Source organism: Cygnus olor, chromosome 4, assembly GCF_009769625.2.
Source record: "Cygnus olor isolate bCygOlo1 chromosome 4, bCygOlo1.pri.v2, whole genome shotgun sequence".
NCBI lineage: Eukaryota > Metazoa > Chordata > Aves > Anseriformes > Anatidae > Cygnus > Cygnus olor.
Window position 1 is genome coordinate 48730923 of NC_049172.1, and position 16292 is coordinate 48747214.

Below are 16292 nucleotides of genomic sequence, written 5' to 3' on the forward strand. Positions count from 1 at the left end.
ATCTACTTTAAATTCTAACAGCCTGAGTTAACTTAGCCTCTTCAAATTCTCATTTATTTTTTACTTCATCGTGTCTTGTTCCTCTATGTTATTGTTAACAGAAATGCATAGGCAAGACACTTGTGGCACTACAAGGTCTATTATAAAGCAAACCTGAACTACAGAGATACCAAAAGGAGACACAGAATTGATACACCCTTGCTTAGATAATTTTGACTGGGTTATAATTTAATAAGAATTAAAATGACATAAGTATAATAAACAATTGCACTTTAAAACATTTGAAAAATTAAAAAAGTACACAACAAATACCCCACAATTATACATCTTATAGTTTTTATACATTACTATATGAACATAGAGGTTAATCATATATAACCTTGTCAGAAGAAATGGTATTTCATGTGTTTAAGTTACAAAAAATTGAGACAATATACTACATAGTGGTTTGTTCGGTTCTTAAAACATTTTTTTCTGTTTTAAAGTCAGTAGTAATGTTTTGGTGGTTTGTTGTTTTTTTTTTTTTCTTCTTACAGATTTCCAACACTTTATCAGTAATGGTTGCAACAAAGATAAAGCAAAGTAACACCTCACTTCATTGGTATTTAGTGCAAATTTTTGTTAATTTAACATGAAATGTCACTGTTAAACATGTACACTTTAGAAATGTTTCCACCAAGTACTGTACAGAATACAGTTTCCATTATTACACTAGATACCTTTATGGTTGAAAACAACTTCTGCTTTGAAGCTTTAGATTAAGACCGTCCTTAATGAAAGCTCTATTCTATGTGCTAGAAGTGTATTGTATTGGAAAATTGCATCATCATGTCATGCACAATAGCACCTAATTATGCTTTTTCAAATACTTTAATCCTGATTTACTTCACCTTCTCTGTATTTCTGCCTGGATCCCTGTCCCAGGAAATAATCCTGAAGGCGGGTTTCAGGCAGTTTAGTTCTTGTAATTACAAATAGTGCAGGCTTATAAACTCAGAAAAAAAAAAGTGTAAATCAAACTTAAGCAGCACTAATTCATGGTGCTTGCAGAGCAAAAACAGTTATGGGCCCAATTCTTTCTCAGATAAGCTTGCAGAGATTTTTACTTTGAACATGTTAAGTATTTTTTTCCAAATATTTGAGAACAACATTGCCCCATCTCTGTACAAAACATTTAAAATACTTATATTAAGAGAAAAAAAGTTACTTGAGAGATTCTGGTTTTAAATATAAAATGGTAAAACTGATGGCTTAGAAGAGACCCAAGAAAAAAACGTCCTGCTGCTGCACAGCTACTCAATCTAATGCATCCTTTGTGTTTGTGCTGTTGTAACCATGATACCGAACCTTTGTTTTTGCTTTGTTAGGAAATAGAGTATTCAGGAATGACTTTCGTGGACAAGCCCTTTTTGATTTTTGGAATGGGAGGCTATGGCAGGTTTCATTCTGTTTTCTGCATAATTTAAAGTGCTGCTACTCATGCCGCATACAGCAATTTGACCAAAATACTTCCATGAAATGTATGTGAATCTATAATGATGCAACTTATCTCATGAAAATATCGTCCTTTAAAATGTTTTATGCTTAAAGGTTCCTTTGAGCCTTATCATTACAAAGAGATGTTCAAATTTAAAGACTTTCCTGTAAAAAACAACTTGGGGGTGTTACAATTATATTTACTAGGATGACTTTAAAAATGTAGACAGATATTTCTGTGGGATATTAAGGATAGTAAAATTACAGACTTTTTCCATTTTTGTAATAGGGTGGGAATGAACACTTCTATTTTAGGTACAGAGAAGTAACAAAGAATCTGCCACAGCAGATACCCGAGATGGGGGGTAAGTAAGCACTTACTTGGGAGAGGTACAAAAACACTTTCTGAAGTCTGCTGGCTGTGTTGGTCAAAGTATGGTAAGTTATCTGAACCACCTAAAGCTGCACATGAAGTAAAATCAGGAAGAATGCAGAGTTAAAACTTTAGAGATACCACTGACTGAGCTTTCAGTTTTCAGTCAAATTCAGTCATATAATCTTATTCCTGTGGGAACTTGATGAGACTAATTCTATAAGTACAGGAGCACAGGAATAGTTCTACATACTTCAGTCCCAGATGATTGATTTCAAGTTTTAATCTGCAATCACTGTCTGTATGCATCTTAAACATGGCCAAGCACACAAACAGTGCTGCGCTAAACAACCTGAATAAACACTGCCTCTGGCTTACAGAGTCATCCAGGTTGGAAAAGACCCTCCAGGTCACCAAGTCCAACCACCAACCTGACCTACCAAGTCCCACCATTAAACCATGTCCCTTCGTGCCATGTCCACACATCTCTTAAATACCTCCAGGGATGAGGACTCCATCAGAGCCCTGGGCAGCCCGTTCCAATGCTTGACCGCCCTCTCCGTGAAGAAGTTCTTCCCAATGACCAACCTAAACCTCCCCTGGCACAACAGAGACTGTTTCCTTATATCCTAGCATTTGTCACCTGAGGAAAAAGACCAACACCTTCCTCACTGCAGCTTCCGTTCAGGTAGTTGTAAAGAATAGAGGCTTCTTTCTGAAAACTTTCTGACTTCTGTTTAACTAGTAATTTTTATGAAGTTGGATAAATTGTTTGTTTTTTTTTCCTAGGAGTGAGAGAATATAAATGTAATATGTTAATGCTATGATGAAGGAAATTACCTCAGCATTTGGATGGTCCTTCTTATTTATCATTTGCAGGTGGAAAGATGTCTCCCAAAGTTCATTAGGTAAGAAGCTTCCAAATAGCAGGTAGAACTGACAGTTCATACAGTTTAACACTTAAGAAAATTTAGGAATAAGAGAAGGGAACATGCATCTTGCATAAATTTTCAACAATGGAGTGTTGAAAAGCTTTTCTGAGATCTCCACTTAACAGTAGAGATCTAAAATCGCAGAACCAAATACTCAGAGAATTTAAGGAGCTTCTTAAGTTCTGCCTCTTATGATGATACTGGCTAAAATTGACATCCAGTGTCTGAGCATTCTTGAATTTTTGAGAGAGACTGGCTCTGAAATTTGCATGTGACCTCATTTAGCTATTTGTCAAAGCAGTGGAATATATGACTTGAGTACACTTTACAGTGAGCTAGAGCAAAACGGTATCAGTTCAGTTTTCAGTTCTTCAATACATGCATTTTCAGTTTTGTCATGTGTAAAAAGCTGAATAAATAAAAAGAAAGCAATTAATAGGCAGCAATAAGACATAATGTTATAGTTTACTTTATGATCTGTGGACAGTCACTCCAGGCTTTTGCTTTCCTTTTGGCTAACGCAAGCCAGGCTGGTTCTGTTGACACAGGGTTAGCATCAGGCGTGGAGAATCTCTTGGCCACCTCTTTTGCCAGCGGGTTTGATGGAACAGAATCGGAAATCTCCACTGTTTTTGACAGAGTGGGGAGAGAGAGACAAAACAAACATTACTTAAACCCAGTATTTTGTCACAGTTACAGAGATTTCTTTTCTGTGGAAGATGTTCTAACACAGTACTTTCCAACCCTCTAAATCATACTATTTACTAACTCATTAGTCTCTTATCCATTTCTTTTTAAGCCAAAAAGCTTTTTTGTTAAATGTATTTAGTACAAATTACTTGAATTTGTTTCACTTTTAGGTTTTGAATGCTTTAAAAAGCCTTAAAATTTCATGCATGGCAAAATTTTTTTTTCTTTTTGGTGGTGTATTTAACGATGTATTTTTAACTAACTAGTAAATGAACAGTAGCAGCAGCTACTGCTGTAGACAGACACTTTGAAAAGCTAATAATTTTAAAGGTTATGGTAATTTATGCTATTTTAATGGCTATACCCTCTTAACAGTTCCTGTTGCACAAGATTCATGTGCAAGTTGGAAACACACCAACTTTGTCAAAAAAATTTTAAAGGTCCTTAGAGGAGATCTCAGCAAACTTATTCTAAACATGTTCTAGCCTGGTCTTCTGTTTTAAACGCTCTCCTAATTGTGGGAAACCTAAATCAGTGTTATCATCCATAGTAAAGAAACACTGGCTTACATTATACTGTGCTGTTGATAATGCCTACCTGACTCCAAGTGTCACTGTTTCCTTTAGAGCCAACAGTTATAATTTCACTTTAACATAATTGGCGATTCCTCTTGAATTTCCTCGTGAAATTCATATCCTAGTGCAGACAGACCTTCCAAGGCTAATTTTTTGTTCCTGGCCTTTCTTTGATCTAATTTTGGATCATCTATTGTGCTAGAGTTTTTCTGCTAGAGCTGACAACATATTACAGTACAACATACCTTAGCACTGCATCTTTCCAGGTAGGGCTGCAGTAGAGCCCTGTGACAGCTTGTGGGAGGAATGCTGTAAAGCTTTTCCAGCTGCCTGCCTCCAAAGCCAGTTTGGGTGCTGGAAGCAAGCTAACAGGTAGCTTGAAAGTTTGGGGCAATCTGTGTAAGATGTTGCAAGCAAAAGAAGTTCTCAGGCATATCTGCACGGGCACGCATCTGCGCTGTGGACATGCAGCATCTAAGCCAACTGAATACAAGTTTGCCTGGTGCCCCTTCATGTTCTGCGTAGAACAGTCTGTGACATAGGATGGCGCTGCTTTAGCCTTTACTGTTACGAAGCTAAGGTCGCTGTAATACCTCACACTGCTTTCATAGTTACATTCCATAATTCTTGGCTTGGAGGGGTACTGAATAGACACAGCTGATACACGTGTATTTAGAGTCAGACAATCATCCAGGTTGGAAAAGACCTCTGCTCTCATCTGGTCCAACCTTTAACCTAATACTAAAGTCCACCATTAAACCATGCTACTAAGTTCCAAATCTGCATGTTTCTTGAAGACACAGAGATGGTGACTCAACCACTTCCCTGGGCAGCTTATTCCAATCCTGCACAACCCTTTCAGTAAAGAAATTTCTCCCACTATCCAATCTAAACCTCCCCTGGTGCAACTTGAGGCCATTTTCCCCTATCACTTGGTGCTTGGGAGAAAAACCTGATCCCCACCTTGCTATAGCCTCCTTTAAGGTAATTGTACTGCATGATAAGTTCTCCCCTGAGCCTCTTTTTCACAAGGCTAAACAACCCCCGTTCCCTCAGCCGTTCCTCATAGGACTTGTGCTCCAGTCCCTTCACCAGCTTCATAGCCCTTCTCTGGACACGCTCTAGGGCCTCAATGTCCTTCTGGTAGTGAGTGGCCCAAAACTGAACACAGCACTCAAGGTACGGCCTCACCAGAGCTGTGTACAGAGGGGCAAGCACTTCCCTGGTCCTGCTGGCCATGCTATTTCTGATACAAGCCAGGACACTGTTGGCCTTTTTGGCCAACAAGCATCTTTACAAGCATTATTAAGCATTTTTACAAGCGTTGTTGATGCTTGGCCAACAAGCATCAACACTTTACTTTCAAAACAGTCCACAGTATTTACAGTCTAGCCTGTAAAAAGGTTTCTTCATTATTTATCCATACTCTTCTTCAAAACCTTTTACCTAGAACTAATGTTGGCTAGAGAAATATTACACAAATCTCAAATTTAAACAGTCACCCCAAATGCCATGACCTTTGAGGAAGCATTTATTTTCATGTTTCTACCTTCTGAATACGTAATGTATGAATATTATTTATGAATATTCATTTTATCCAAGTGACAAGTCCAGTAGTGGATTCTGGTTCCAACTGTCCAAACTAGATACTAGACTGGGAGGGCGAAATCCTAAATTCAAAGTGATAGGCTACCTTCAATTTAATGTAATTACTTTTTGTGTTTTTGAATGGAAGAAATCTTCATTCCAAATATTCTGGGGAGAGAATTTCTCCTCTCCAAAGAGGGAGGTGTGAGAACATAACATGCCCTATTTCCCACACAGGTACATCTTGTAGGCTTTCAGCACCATTGCTACTCTGTGCTGACCCTCTACCTAAAGCAAATCAGCACTGCAATTGCAATTTGCAGTAAACCAAATGCCCTTAAATTCACTAGACTTGTTCAAAAAATACTTGTTGGATATGGCTTGGGGAGACAGCCTAATTTTTGTTTTTAGTTTTTAACTTGAACTGGGGCAATTCTGAGCAGACATAGTTCTGCAAATTTAATGATCTGGGGACCTAGCAAAAACTGATTAAAATGATGTACTTCCAGCATAACGGCCAGCACATGAGACTGGGCCAAGGTGTATTGCTCCTGCTGAAAGCAAATGCATTCTTAATTCTGGGGGTAATATGAGAGAGAGAAAATCATTCAGTTTCTCAAAAACATGCAATACCACTTCTAAAAGTGCATTATTCTCAGAGGAAATGAGAATCTCTCACTGTACCTGTCACAGATGTTGGAAGGGTATTAGACTTTTTCAGCTGCTCCCTTCTTTCTAGTTTTGACACAGCAGACTCAATTTTCTTCTCCCCTTCTTGAGGCGTAGATTTCTGCAGTGTGCTTGTTTTGCTGCTGCTGCTTTTGTTATCTGACTGATTACTCACAGCCGCCTAGAACAGAGAAGAAAAATTGGTAAATGAGGACCAGCCTGTCCTGTAGTGGCTACCAGTAAGAGGTAGCACACGTGATACTTTTGTTCATCACCTGTCCCTTCCTTAACCTTCCTTTTGGGCAAAGAATCCAAACACTCCAATTCTTCTAAAACTTAGAGTTTGTAAAGCTTGTAAAAGAAGACAGCAAAATTAAATTCGTCATTTCAGTCAAAATATTGGGCAGTTTGACCCAGCCCAACCTGTTACACACAATACAGAACAGTGTGCATCTGTGGGCAGCTTCACACCCACTGCTTTCTTCCACCAGTTACGTATGTCTCTGTGTATCTGTCCATCAGAAATTTGGGTCCCATAACAAACATCAAAATAGGCTTCATTATCCACACAGCTTCCCTTTTTACCATCTGTGGTACCTATATACAGCATCGCTGCTTGCATAGCGTCACTGCTGTACTGTAAGGGGAAATGGTTTTCTTACTAATAGAAAAATACCTACTTAGAGAACAGGAGAGATGCAATACTTGAATTCATTGCCTGCTTTAAGTGTTTGAATGTTTTGTATTACAGTCTATTTCTTTCACTCATCTACATTTTATCCAAATAGTACATGCTATGATAAAAATAAATTCAAGTTTACTAATATTCACCTATATTCACCTATTAGTGAATCTTCCAGCTGTTATATCCCAAGCACTGATGTTCTCTCAAGCTCTGAAGGACAGAGGTTCCATACAACTTTTCTGTTGTACCACCTGCACAGGGGTCATGCTTATGATTGCTATTAACTACCCTCTGATATTAAGGCATCAGATTTTATCCTTAAAATTGTCACACTATTGCACATTATTTCCTTCTGGAGATTTGCAAAATGGAACTCTGGACTTTCAGACTACTTTTTACTCACCTTCATCTTGGCTTTTATGACATCTTACAGACCAACCACAACAAGAAAAGAAATCCCTTCCACAAAATAAAACTAGCCAGTAGTTGCAATGATCACATCAGTATTTCTAAGGATTACTTACATTTTCTTTAGCCAGCTTCTCTGCTTGCTTTGCTTCTCTGGCTTGTCTCCTCTCTTCCCTAGTAGCTTGCTGTTCACGAAATCCCTTTTGCTTTTGTAGCGCCAATGTAATCCAAAGTGGTTGTGAAGTTTCAACTTTTTCCATCAATTTAGAGCCATCTAAAGAGTGCCTGCTCTGGAGGACTGGTTTTTCTGTAAGAAACCATGAAAAGAATTGGTTGAGTAATGCACATCCCTTGCTCAAGCAAATCAGTACAACTTACCCGCCGTGTCAAACTCCAGAGCTAAGCTTATTGACTTCTGTGCCACGCACAGATCTTCATGAACTGTATGTCAAAACCTGAAAATTTTAATGCCTCAAGAATAAGACCCAATTCAGCACTCTCATACAGCTATACAAATTTATCTTTTTGTTGTTGTTAAAAAGCCTGTCCCCTAGAATTCTAGCCTAATTTACTACATATACTCCCACTACCTAGGAGACATTTGAGTGAAAGTAAGTGATACATATTCAATGATTGTTTGTACCTTTGATGAAAGGAAAGGGGTCCAGCCACTAGATACTGCAGTTTCCTGGTCTTCCAGCCACATTTAAGGGAACAGTGTCCAAACTTCAGCTAAAAAAGGGTGCTGAAAATTAATTATAACTGCAGCCCCTCTTAAAAAGGTTTTTTAAAATTGCCACTTGGGCATTGGTTGTTTTCTCATTCAGCGCAGTGATTCAAGAGCAATAAAAGGTGGATGTAACCTTCTCTAATGGTTGGTGCCTTTGGCTACTCCCAGAAAGAAATCAGACTTTATTTGAGCAGTTATTTGAAAAGTCTCATTGGAGCTAGCAACCAAAACACCTATAATCTGATCTTACATACCTTTAAATATCTGTACTGATGTTTGCAAGTAGTATTTGAGGCTAAAAGCATCTCTGACAACAAGCTAGAGATTTTCTGCATTTGAAAATTTCTGCGTTCTGTTTTTGAACAACATTGGGGCTTGCAGCCAGTGTAGAGCTGTGAGTGGCAGGGAGCAGCTCTGTGGGTGTAAAGGTTCCTGCAGAGCACATAAACCTTCAGAGGCACCAGTCCCTGCTCTCCCAAGGTGGCAGCCATGCCTCCAACTATTTCCATAAATCCTCATTTAAAAATGAAAGAAAAAAGGGTATTCGTGCTCACAGACTGTGAAAATATGTAGTGGTTCCACTGAGATATGGCTTTAGAAGTGTCTTGATGCTTACAAAAACTAAGAATGAAAAAAAAAAAAAGGGATTTCCCAAATAAATGCTGAATTCTTGCCTTGCTCTTTGAGTGCCCTTATGCTGACAGGGGACTTTTTCCATTTGTACAGAACACTATTTCAGGACACAGGCACTTTCAGCCTTCCTCTGAAGAGTCACTATGACTACTGAGATTGCTTCTGCTACTGCAGAGTGCTTCTGAAATGCAGGCTCGTGTACCCATGTATAGGTAGGTAGAGAATTTGCCCAAGACAGGCACTATAAGAGCAACGTCATCTTATTTTCTTTGTAAGCTAGATAGTATTCCCCTAGAAATATACCCAATGTGATGTAAATTATAACAATGACTCCCTCTGCTCCAATGATGCCATTACACATGTAACACGAAGTCCATCATTTGACTAACTCGGAAAACACACACACTTCAGTTACCTCCTAGAAATTAATTTACTTAAGCAGGTCATACTGGCCACATTGATTTCGTGTGTATCTAAATCAAACTGTGGGGATGGGAAGTCTCACTCAGACGACCCTAAGCAAAGTAGCGGCACTCCATAATTAATGTGCCAATAATGTGTACAATTATAGCTTAAGACCAGTTTTCTTCCTCTGGACTTCAGTATCTCGTTTTGGAAATGCAGACTATAGCTAAATGAGTTTTTCAAAGTACATACCTTTCTTCAATGGCTCAGGCTTTTTGTCATTCTTTTCTCTCCAGGGAATACTTAGAGATGGGAAAAATGACTTCTTTTCTCTGATTTCTTCCTCTTCATTTTTGTTCTCACTCAGTGCCGTGGGGGGCACCGCTCTGTCTTCTCTTCTCCAGCTACCGTCCGATTCAGCTTTAATAAACCTCTGCCCTAGCGTATCAGCCAGGTTCGAGCGGTTCATTTTCGAGAGAGGAGACGACGGCGGCGTCTGGCTGGCAGGCTTTGGAGCTAGCGCAGGCTTCTGTGGGGCCAGTGATTTGCATGCTGGTTTCTCGTGAGGAGGTAAAGCGCCCTGGCTGGGGGCTGGCAGTGGTGTGCCCGCTGGCTGTGAAAGCTCTATCACGGTAACTGAAGAGTCTTTGGAGTCTTTTAAATTCCCACGGACATTGGCTCTTCCCATGCCAGGGGACGTGCTCTCTTGTGGAGCAAAAACAGTGGGTTCTTTTTCACCTTCTGTCGTAAGCAGAGGGTCAGGCACACCATCAAAACTGTCTCCTGCACTGTATCTTTTCTTCTTCCTTTGCTCTGCCTGTTGATCGTAATGGAAACGTAAGGAATAGTTTGTCCTCCGTAACTTTATCCCAAAAGGAGAAACGTTTTCTTCTCCGTTTGGTGCTGGTTTATCAGGTTTTTTTGTGCTGTTACCCTGCTGATTTTCCAGCGCACCTGGAGGTTCTGACTGGGGTAATTCTTTACCCGGAGGATGAGGAAAGCTTGGAACAAGGAAAGATGGAAGATCTTTTGCAAATTTACAGCCTTCCGTGTTGTCTGTAATTTCACTGCGGGTTTCCAGTTTCTCTTTAGCCGTTTCAGCTAAGCTGTCCTTAAAAGTGGGTGCCACCTCCCCAGTCAGGTCAGCAGATGAGCCAGTGGTTCTTCCCACAGCCACTGTTTCACTGCCTTTCGCTGCACTCACATTCTCAGTGTCCAAATTGGCTTTTGAAGCTTCTGAAAACTTCTGCCATGCTGGTGTTATTGAGAACTTTGCATTTGCAGATAGGGTTTTCCTCAAGTTACCATGGGGAGCACCTCGCCCTCGGGGCGTCCAGTCATCGCTGTGCCTGCAGCCGCTTACTCTGTCTTTCTCATTGTATTTGCTGTTTTCTTTGTTCTTCAGGATTCTGGAGCGGATAGAGGCCCACTCAGCTAGCGTGGCTTGGTCCAGTGTCTCTTGTGCATATTTCATTTTACTGTTGGCGGGTTTGGTACCTGTCTTTTTTTCCTGGGCCTTCTCTGGTGAAGGAATATCCATGTTTTTTCTGTCTTCTGTTAAGCCCAGTAATGACTTACAAGCCGTGTCCTTTATCTGGTTCAGGTTAACTGCTGTGCCACACAGCTGCGCTCCAGTAACCAAAATAGCTGTGTGCGGCACACACACAGATGAGGGCAGTGTGTGGGAGCCCTTGCTGGAGGTGTGCACCCTGCAGTCTTTGAGGGAAGGGGAAGAGAGTCCTGCTCCCTTGACAGGCATGACTGGACTCAAATTTACTTTCTGAAATATGATCTGTTTATCTCCAGAAGACACCTGGAACGTGAAGGGTCTGGATGCAGTTTGTCTTTCATCTACCTCCTGCCACCTGAGTTCTTCCCCTATTCGCTTTTGTTCCTGAGCATCAACTTCTCTCTTCAGCTTCTGGGCTAGGATTTCTTCTGCTGTTTTGTTCCCTTTTTCTGTCTGTTTGAGTTTTGGGGGTCTTGGTCTTTCTTGCAGCTTGTCCTCCACTGGATGCCTGTCAGCCCCTCCGGAACGCAGCTGATCCTTGTCCTGTTGCTGCTCCAAGGATTTTTCTTGTTGCTTTTGTTGAAGATCTTTTCCTTCTGGTTCTGTCTTCTGCTCTTGCAGCTTGCTCCATTCCTGTTCATTTTGTTCCTTTTGTTGCTTCAGTTCATCTTGTTGCATAATATCTGTACTTTCCAAGTGCATTTGTTTTGTGAGCTTGTGTTTTCTCTGCTCTTCCCGCTTCTGTTTCTTCTCCAGTAATTGCTGGGGTTGTTCCTCCTCTGTCTTTTCTCCTTTCTCCTTCAAGAGCTGCCTTTGTTCCTCCTGTTTCTTCTGTTGCTTGAGGCTCTCAAGTTCCTTCTCCTGCTTCAGTTTTATTTCACCTTCTTGAAGTTCTTTCTCTTCTAGCTCTTGTCTCTGTTTTTCTTCCTTCTTTTGTTCCTTGAGTTCTTTTTGTTCCTCCAGCTGATTTCTTTCCTCTTCCTCTTGACGCTGTTTTTCAGTCTCATGTTGCCTTTGTTCTTCCAGCTCTAGCCTCTTCTGCTCCTCTAGCTCTTGTCTCTGTTGCTCCTTCAGCTCCTTGTGCCTCTGCTCTTCCCATTCCTGGTGCTCCTGCTCCTCTAGCTCTTGCCTCTTCTGCTCCTCCAACTCCTGGCATCTCTGCTCCTCCTGTTCCTGGAACTTCTGCTCCTCTAGCTCTTGGCTCTGCTCCTCCTCTTCCTGGTGCTTAAGTTCCTCCAGCTCTCGTCTCTTTTGCTCCTCCTGTTCCTGGTGTTTGTGCTCCTCCAGCTCCTGTCTCTGTTGCTCATCCCATTCCCTGTGCTTCTGTTCTTCCAGCTTCCGTCTCTCTTGCTCGTCCCATTTCCTGTGCTTCTGCTGCTCCACCTCTCGTCTCTGTTGCTCTTCCAACTCCTTCTGCCTCTGCTCCTCCAGCTCTTGCCTCTTTTCTGCCTCCAGCAGTCTTCTCTCTTCTTCCTGGCATGCTTGCTCTTCTGTTTTCAAAGACGTCTCTCCTTCAAGGAGATTCTGCCCGCTCTCCTCTTCACAGTCCCTCCTCTCCTGCTCTTTCTGCATCTGCTCACGCTCTTGGCACCTTTGTTCTTCCATTTCCCTTTGTTCTTCCATTTCCACAATCTGCCTTATCCTTTCGGCCTCAAGGATCCCCCAGTGATCTTCAATTCTTTTCTCCTCTGCCAGTGGAAGCTGCTTTGGCTCATCTCTGTTCTGGATTAGCTTGTCTGCTGTGAAGTGGCCGTTATAACCGGGGTATCTGTCTGCATACAGCTCAGTTTCTAGATCCTCTGGCTCAAATTCTGTTATCGTTAAACTTTGTGATCCCTGAAATGGGGAGACAAGCATGGAGTTACTTAATATTGCCTACTGGCTTGTTATTTACAGTGAAAAAAATATCACTTGCAAATGCAAAATTACTTTTTTTCTTTAAAAACAATGATTCGCATCCAGAGCCAACACACCCCAATTTATGGTTACCATCATTGTATATTCCATGCCTCTCACCTGTACAGATGATAGCCTTTATAAGAAAGAAAACATCCCAACAATAATAACAGTATAATGCTAAATATTCAGTCACCCCTTGGTGTACATGAGTTAATCCAGACTAAGACCTGGCATTTCAAATTTACAGTAGCCTGAGGAATAGGGAGAATGCGTTTTGTATCCCTCTTTTGTTACTTAGAGCTCCATTCTAAAAGCTTGAAATAATTAGCACCAGCCTAAGGGCAGTTGTTTTGCTGGCTTTTTCGTAGCAAATCTACATGTTAGCTGAGACAGAAGCTGTTACCCGCCTGAACGAGCTCTGCAGTGCAATCCAGGAAAGAGCACTGCTCAGGCAAACAGAATGTGGTTGCTTTTCACAAATCCTGAACTGGGATACCTTCACAGTCAGCCGAGCCTCTAGCTCTACTGCCAGGCCACTGACAAAACCTAGAGCTCCCTCACAAAGCCGCGCTGTCCAGCACGTGCCAACTGCTGCCTGTTTCTGCGCGCTGCCCCTCGGCGCTGGCAGGTAGGTGCAATGCCTGCAGCACACCGAGGGCAGATCTCCTGCACAGCCTGCTCCTTGTCTCTGCAGTGACATGGTCTGAAGACGAGCTGTGCCCGAACAGTGCTGCCCGGCACTTCCCATGAGCAAAAGAGCACAGTTAATGCCCTGTCCAGCTATTGTTTGTCTGGTCATCATTTGGCTCCAGTTAAACAAAACCACTCTGCATAAACAAAATGCAGAAGTTTAATTTCTTCATTGCAAGAGTGACATTGAAGTACAATGGTGGGGAAGTGGGCTCTCCTGTATGCTGTATTACTTCAACAGTCCCATTTACAAATGCTGGTAAGATGTCAAGATAAAAGCCATGCAGTAAGCATATGGAGCTAGGATTTGATAATTCACTTTAAAAGCTGTTGAAAGAGCTGGGTTACTCAAGTCTTGTTCTTTCATGTAAGACAATGATATCACCACTCTCAGAATCCATGCCATTTTAAGAAAAGCTGTTTTTTTCCCCCCAATTTGTACTACCTGATCACTCGTACAAGAGCAGCATTACCAGTGGCAGATATTCTTCAGACCATTGACTTTTTTTAAAAAAACCTAGGATAGCAAGAATCAGAAAGCTCTAGTTGGAATACCTCAGATTTAAGTAGCATTTGTTTCAACTACATATATTAGCTATTAGCTATAGCTGACATATTAGCTGGCATCCAGGTCTGTGGCCCCCAGCACAAGGAGGACAAGGACCTGTTGGAGCGGGTCCAGAGGAGGGCCATGAGGATGATCAGAGAGCTGGTGCACCTCTCCTGTGAAGACAGGCTGAGAGAGCTGGGGATGTTCAAATTCTTCACTCAGAGGGTGGTGAGGCACTGGCACAGGTTGCCCAGAGAAACTGCGGATGCCCCATCCCTGGCAGTGTTCAAGGCCAGGCTGGATGGGGCTTTGGGAAACCTGATCTAGTGGGTGGCATCCCTGCCCATGGCAGGGGGTTGGAACTGGGTAGTCTTTAAGGTCACTTCTGCCCCAAGCCGTTCTATGATTCTGTGATTAAAACTTTTTTGCATCGTCTGTCCAGCGTAGGGTTTCATCTTTAGGTCTTTATCTTGATTTCAAAACAAAACAAAACAAGCATCCATTTTGTTTTGCCCTGGAGACACAAGATTTGTCCAAGCTTCAGTATCTACCTCTAATGGTATTAATTACACGTTGAGGCAGTCTTCTGTCTATTGCTACTCCTGGTGCACTCATTTGTGGTTACACAGCTTAACAAGTACCCCCTCCCTCTCATTATTTCACCAGTGGTTCAATACCTTTGTTAATCTCTTGTGCTTTCTTGACATCCTCTGCTTTTTTGGCTTTACTGACAGCTTGTGTTTAGCTGCACTGTTGTCTAGACGAGCAACAGCCTGGGGAACTGCATCCAGATTGATTGTTTCAATCGTGCCAGAACAGGAAAATTGTCTTTTTGGCCGAGATGGTCTGACTGGAGTGACCTGTTCGTATCACAAACACAAGAAGTTTTTATTAAACTATTTGTTCCTTTTAAAAATATTCATACAACAAACAAACAAACAAAAACACGCAAAAACAACAACAGCAGAACAAAAAACAATCCCCACAAAACTTTGCAGTTTTGAATTCAAAGCAATTATTAATTCATAACTAGTTTATAAACTAATTAGTTTATTTCAAACCCTGTTTTTCCACTACAGAAATTATGAACTTCATCCAGCTGTAACATTTTCCTTTTCCCAGTATCACACATTTTCATACTTTTAATTTAAAAATTACTTGGAATGTTCTAATTTTTTTTTCCACAGTTTATTCCGTACAGAAGCTGTTGGAAATGGGAGGGGCAGAGGCAGAGTTTTCAGCAACATCCCTCAGAACATTTTAAAGTTTGCTTAATGAAAAATAGGTGCATCTTTAAATCATTTAGATGATAAACTTTAGGCAAGAATAAATCAGAATGACTTATCTAAGCATTAGAACAGAACAGCTACAGAGCCGTACTGTTTGCATGGGAGACGACTGAGATACTGGGTCTCAGACCAGCCCAGTGCCTCCAGAAAAGCTTCCTGCCACAGCCATGGGGAGTTGTCCAAGCTAGCACCAAAGTACAGGAAAATAAATAAATAAATAAATACTGTCTTTGGTGCTTTTCCTCTTGCATTTCAAATATTTAGGTTCAGAAACTGCAAATACAAACAAAGTGATTTAGTGAAACAACTTGTGTGAATAAACAGAGTGGAGCTGTATGTCTAGACCTGTGAGAGTGCCTGTAATCACAGCCTCTCCCATAAATCACTGACCCATCATCCTGAGACTGGTATTTGGCACAACCCCAGTGGAAAAAGAAGACATAAAAAGAAAAAGGGAGAAAACATCTATAAGGAAAGAGTCCCATACATTGTTTTCCAGACAGCTCTGCAATCTTCCAAGGTTAAACATATGCTAATGAGGGAACCAATTACTTAAGAACTGATGGAACATTTTGCATACACTTATTGAATTACACGTAGACATAACAAAGTAGTAGAAGTACTTAGGAAAATTGTGTCTCTGTGATTAATGCATCAAATGCAGGAATGCTGCAGGACTGGCAGAGACTGAGTTCTGCCATCAACTCTCACTGTAGAAACAGATTTCTCAATCTCAGTGAGTGCTTATTTACAAAGTCTTGGACGATCACGAAACAAAGAAACGTGTATTAAAGCAAAAACTGACTGACAGGCTTCTAGTAACTAAAACCAGCAAGTAATTCAGTGCAAACTGAGTATAAAAGTTTTGGTACCTTTTCTTCCACTTCATGTCCTCCTCTGGGCAAATTCATTGTTCTCAACAGATCTGGAGCGTCAGTTGACTAGAAAACAAGAAGATTACCACAGCTAGATAGTAAAACATAAAGAATCTAATAAATATGGGTAGAAGGACTTGTGAAATCAGGCAAGTTACAGTAGTCATTTATTTTTTCATTTCGTGTCACTGCAGGATTGATAGATAAACAATTCTTATTTCTAAATACTAAAATTTTCTCTTTGTTGCTCCTTCAATCACCACTGTCTGTAAGAAGCGGTCGCTGCTGCTACATACTACAAAAGGCAAAATTCCTT

General features: G+C 41.0%; 1 protein-coding gene across 7 annotated transcripts in view; it reads right to left on the bottom strand.

Annotated features, from left to right (window-relative positions):
• Positions 1-360: 360 nt before the first annotated feature.
• Positions 361-16292, bottom strand: part of CRACD (capping protein inhibiting regulator of actin dynamics) — a 125177-nt gene continuing 109245 nt past the window's right edge. For all 7 annotated transcript variants that reach the window (XM_040555234.1, XM_040555231.1, XM_040555236.1 and 4 more), the window contains 6 exons: positions 15974-16042; positions 14490-14672; positions 9416-12509; positions 7512-7702; positions 6318-6483; positions 361-3407 (listed from right to left, as the gene is read on the bottom strand). In XM_040555234.1, the coding sequence (XP_040411168.1) occupies positions 3247-3407; positions 6318-6483; positions 7512-7702; positions 9416-12509; positions 14490-14672; positions 15974-16042 (3864 nt within the window). In that variant the 3' untranslated portion in view covers positions 361-3246. The remainder of the gene's footprint in view (positions 3408-6317; positions 6484-7511; positions 7703-9415; positions 12510-14489; positions 14673-15973; positions 16043-16292) is intronic.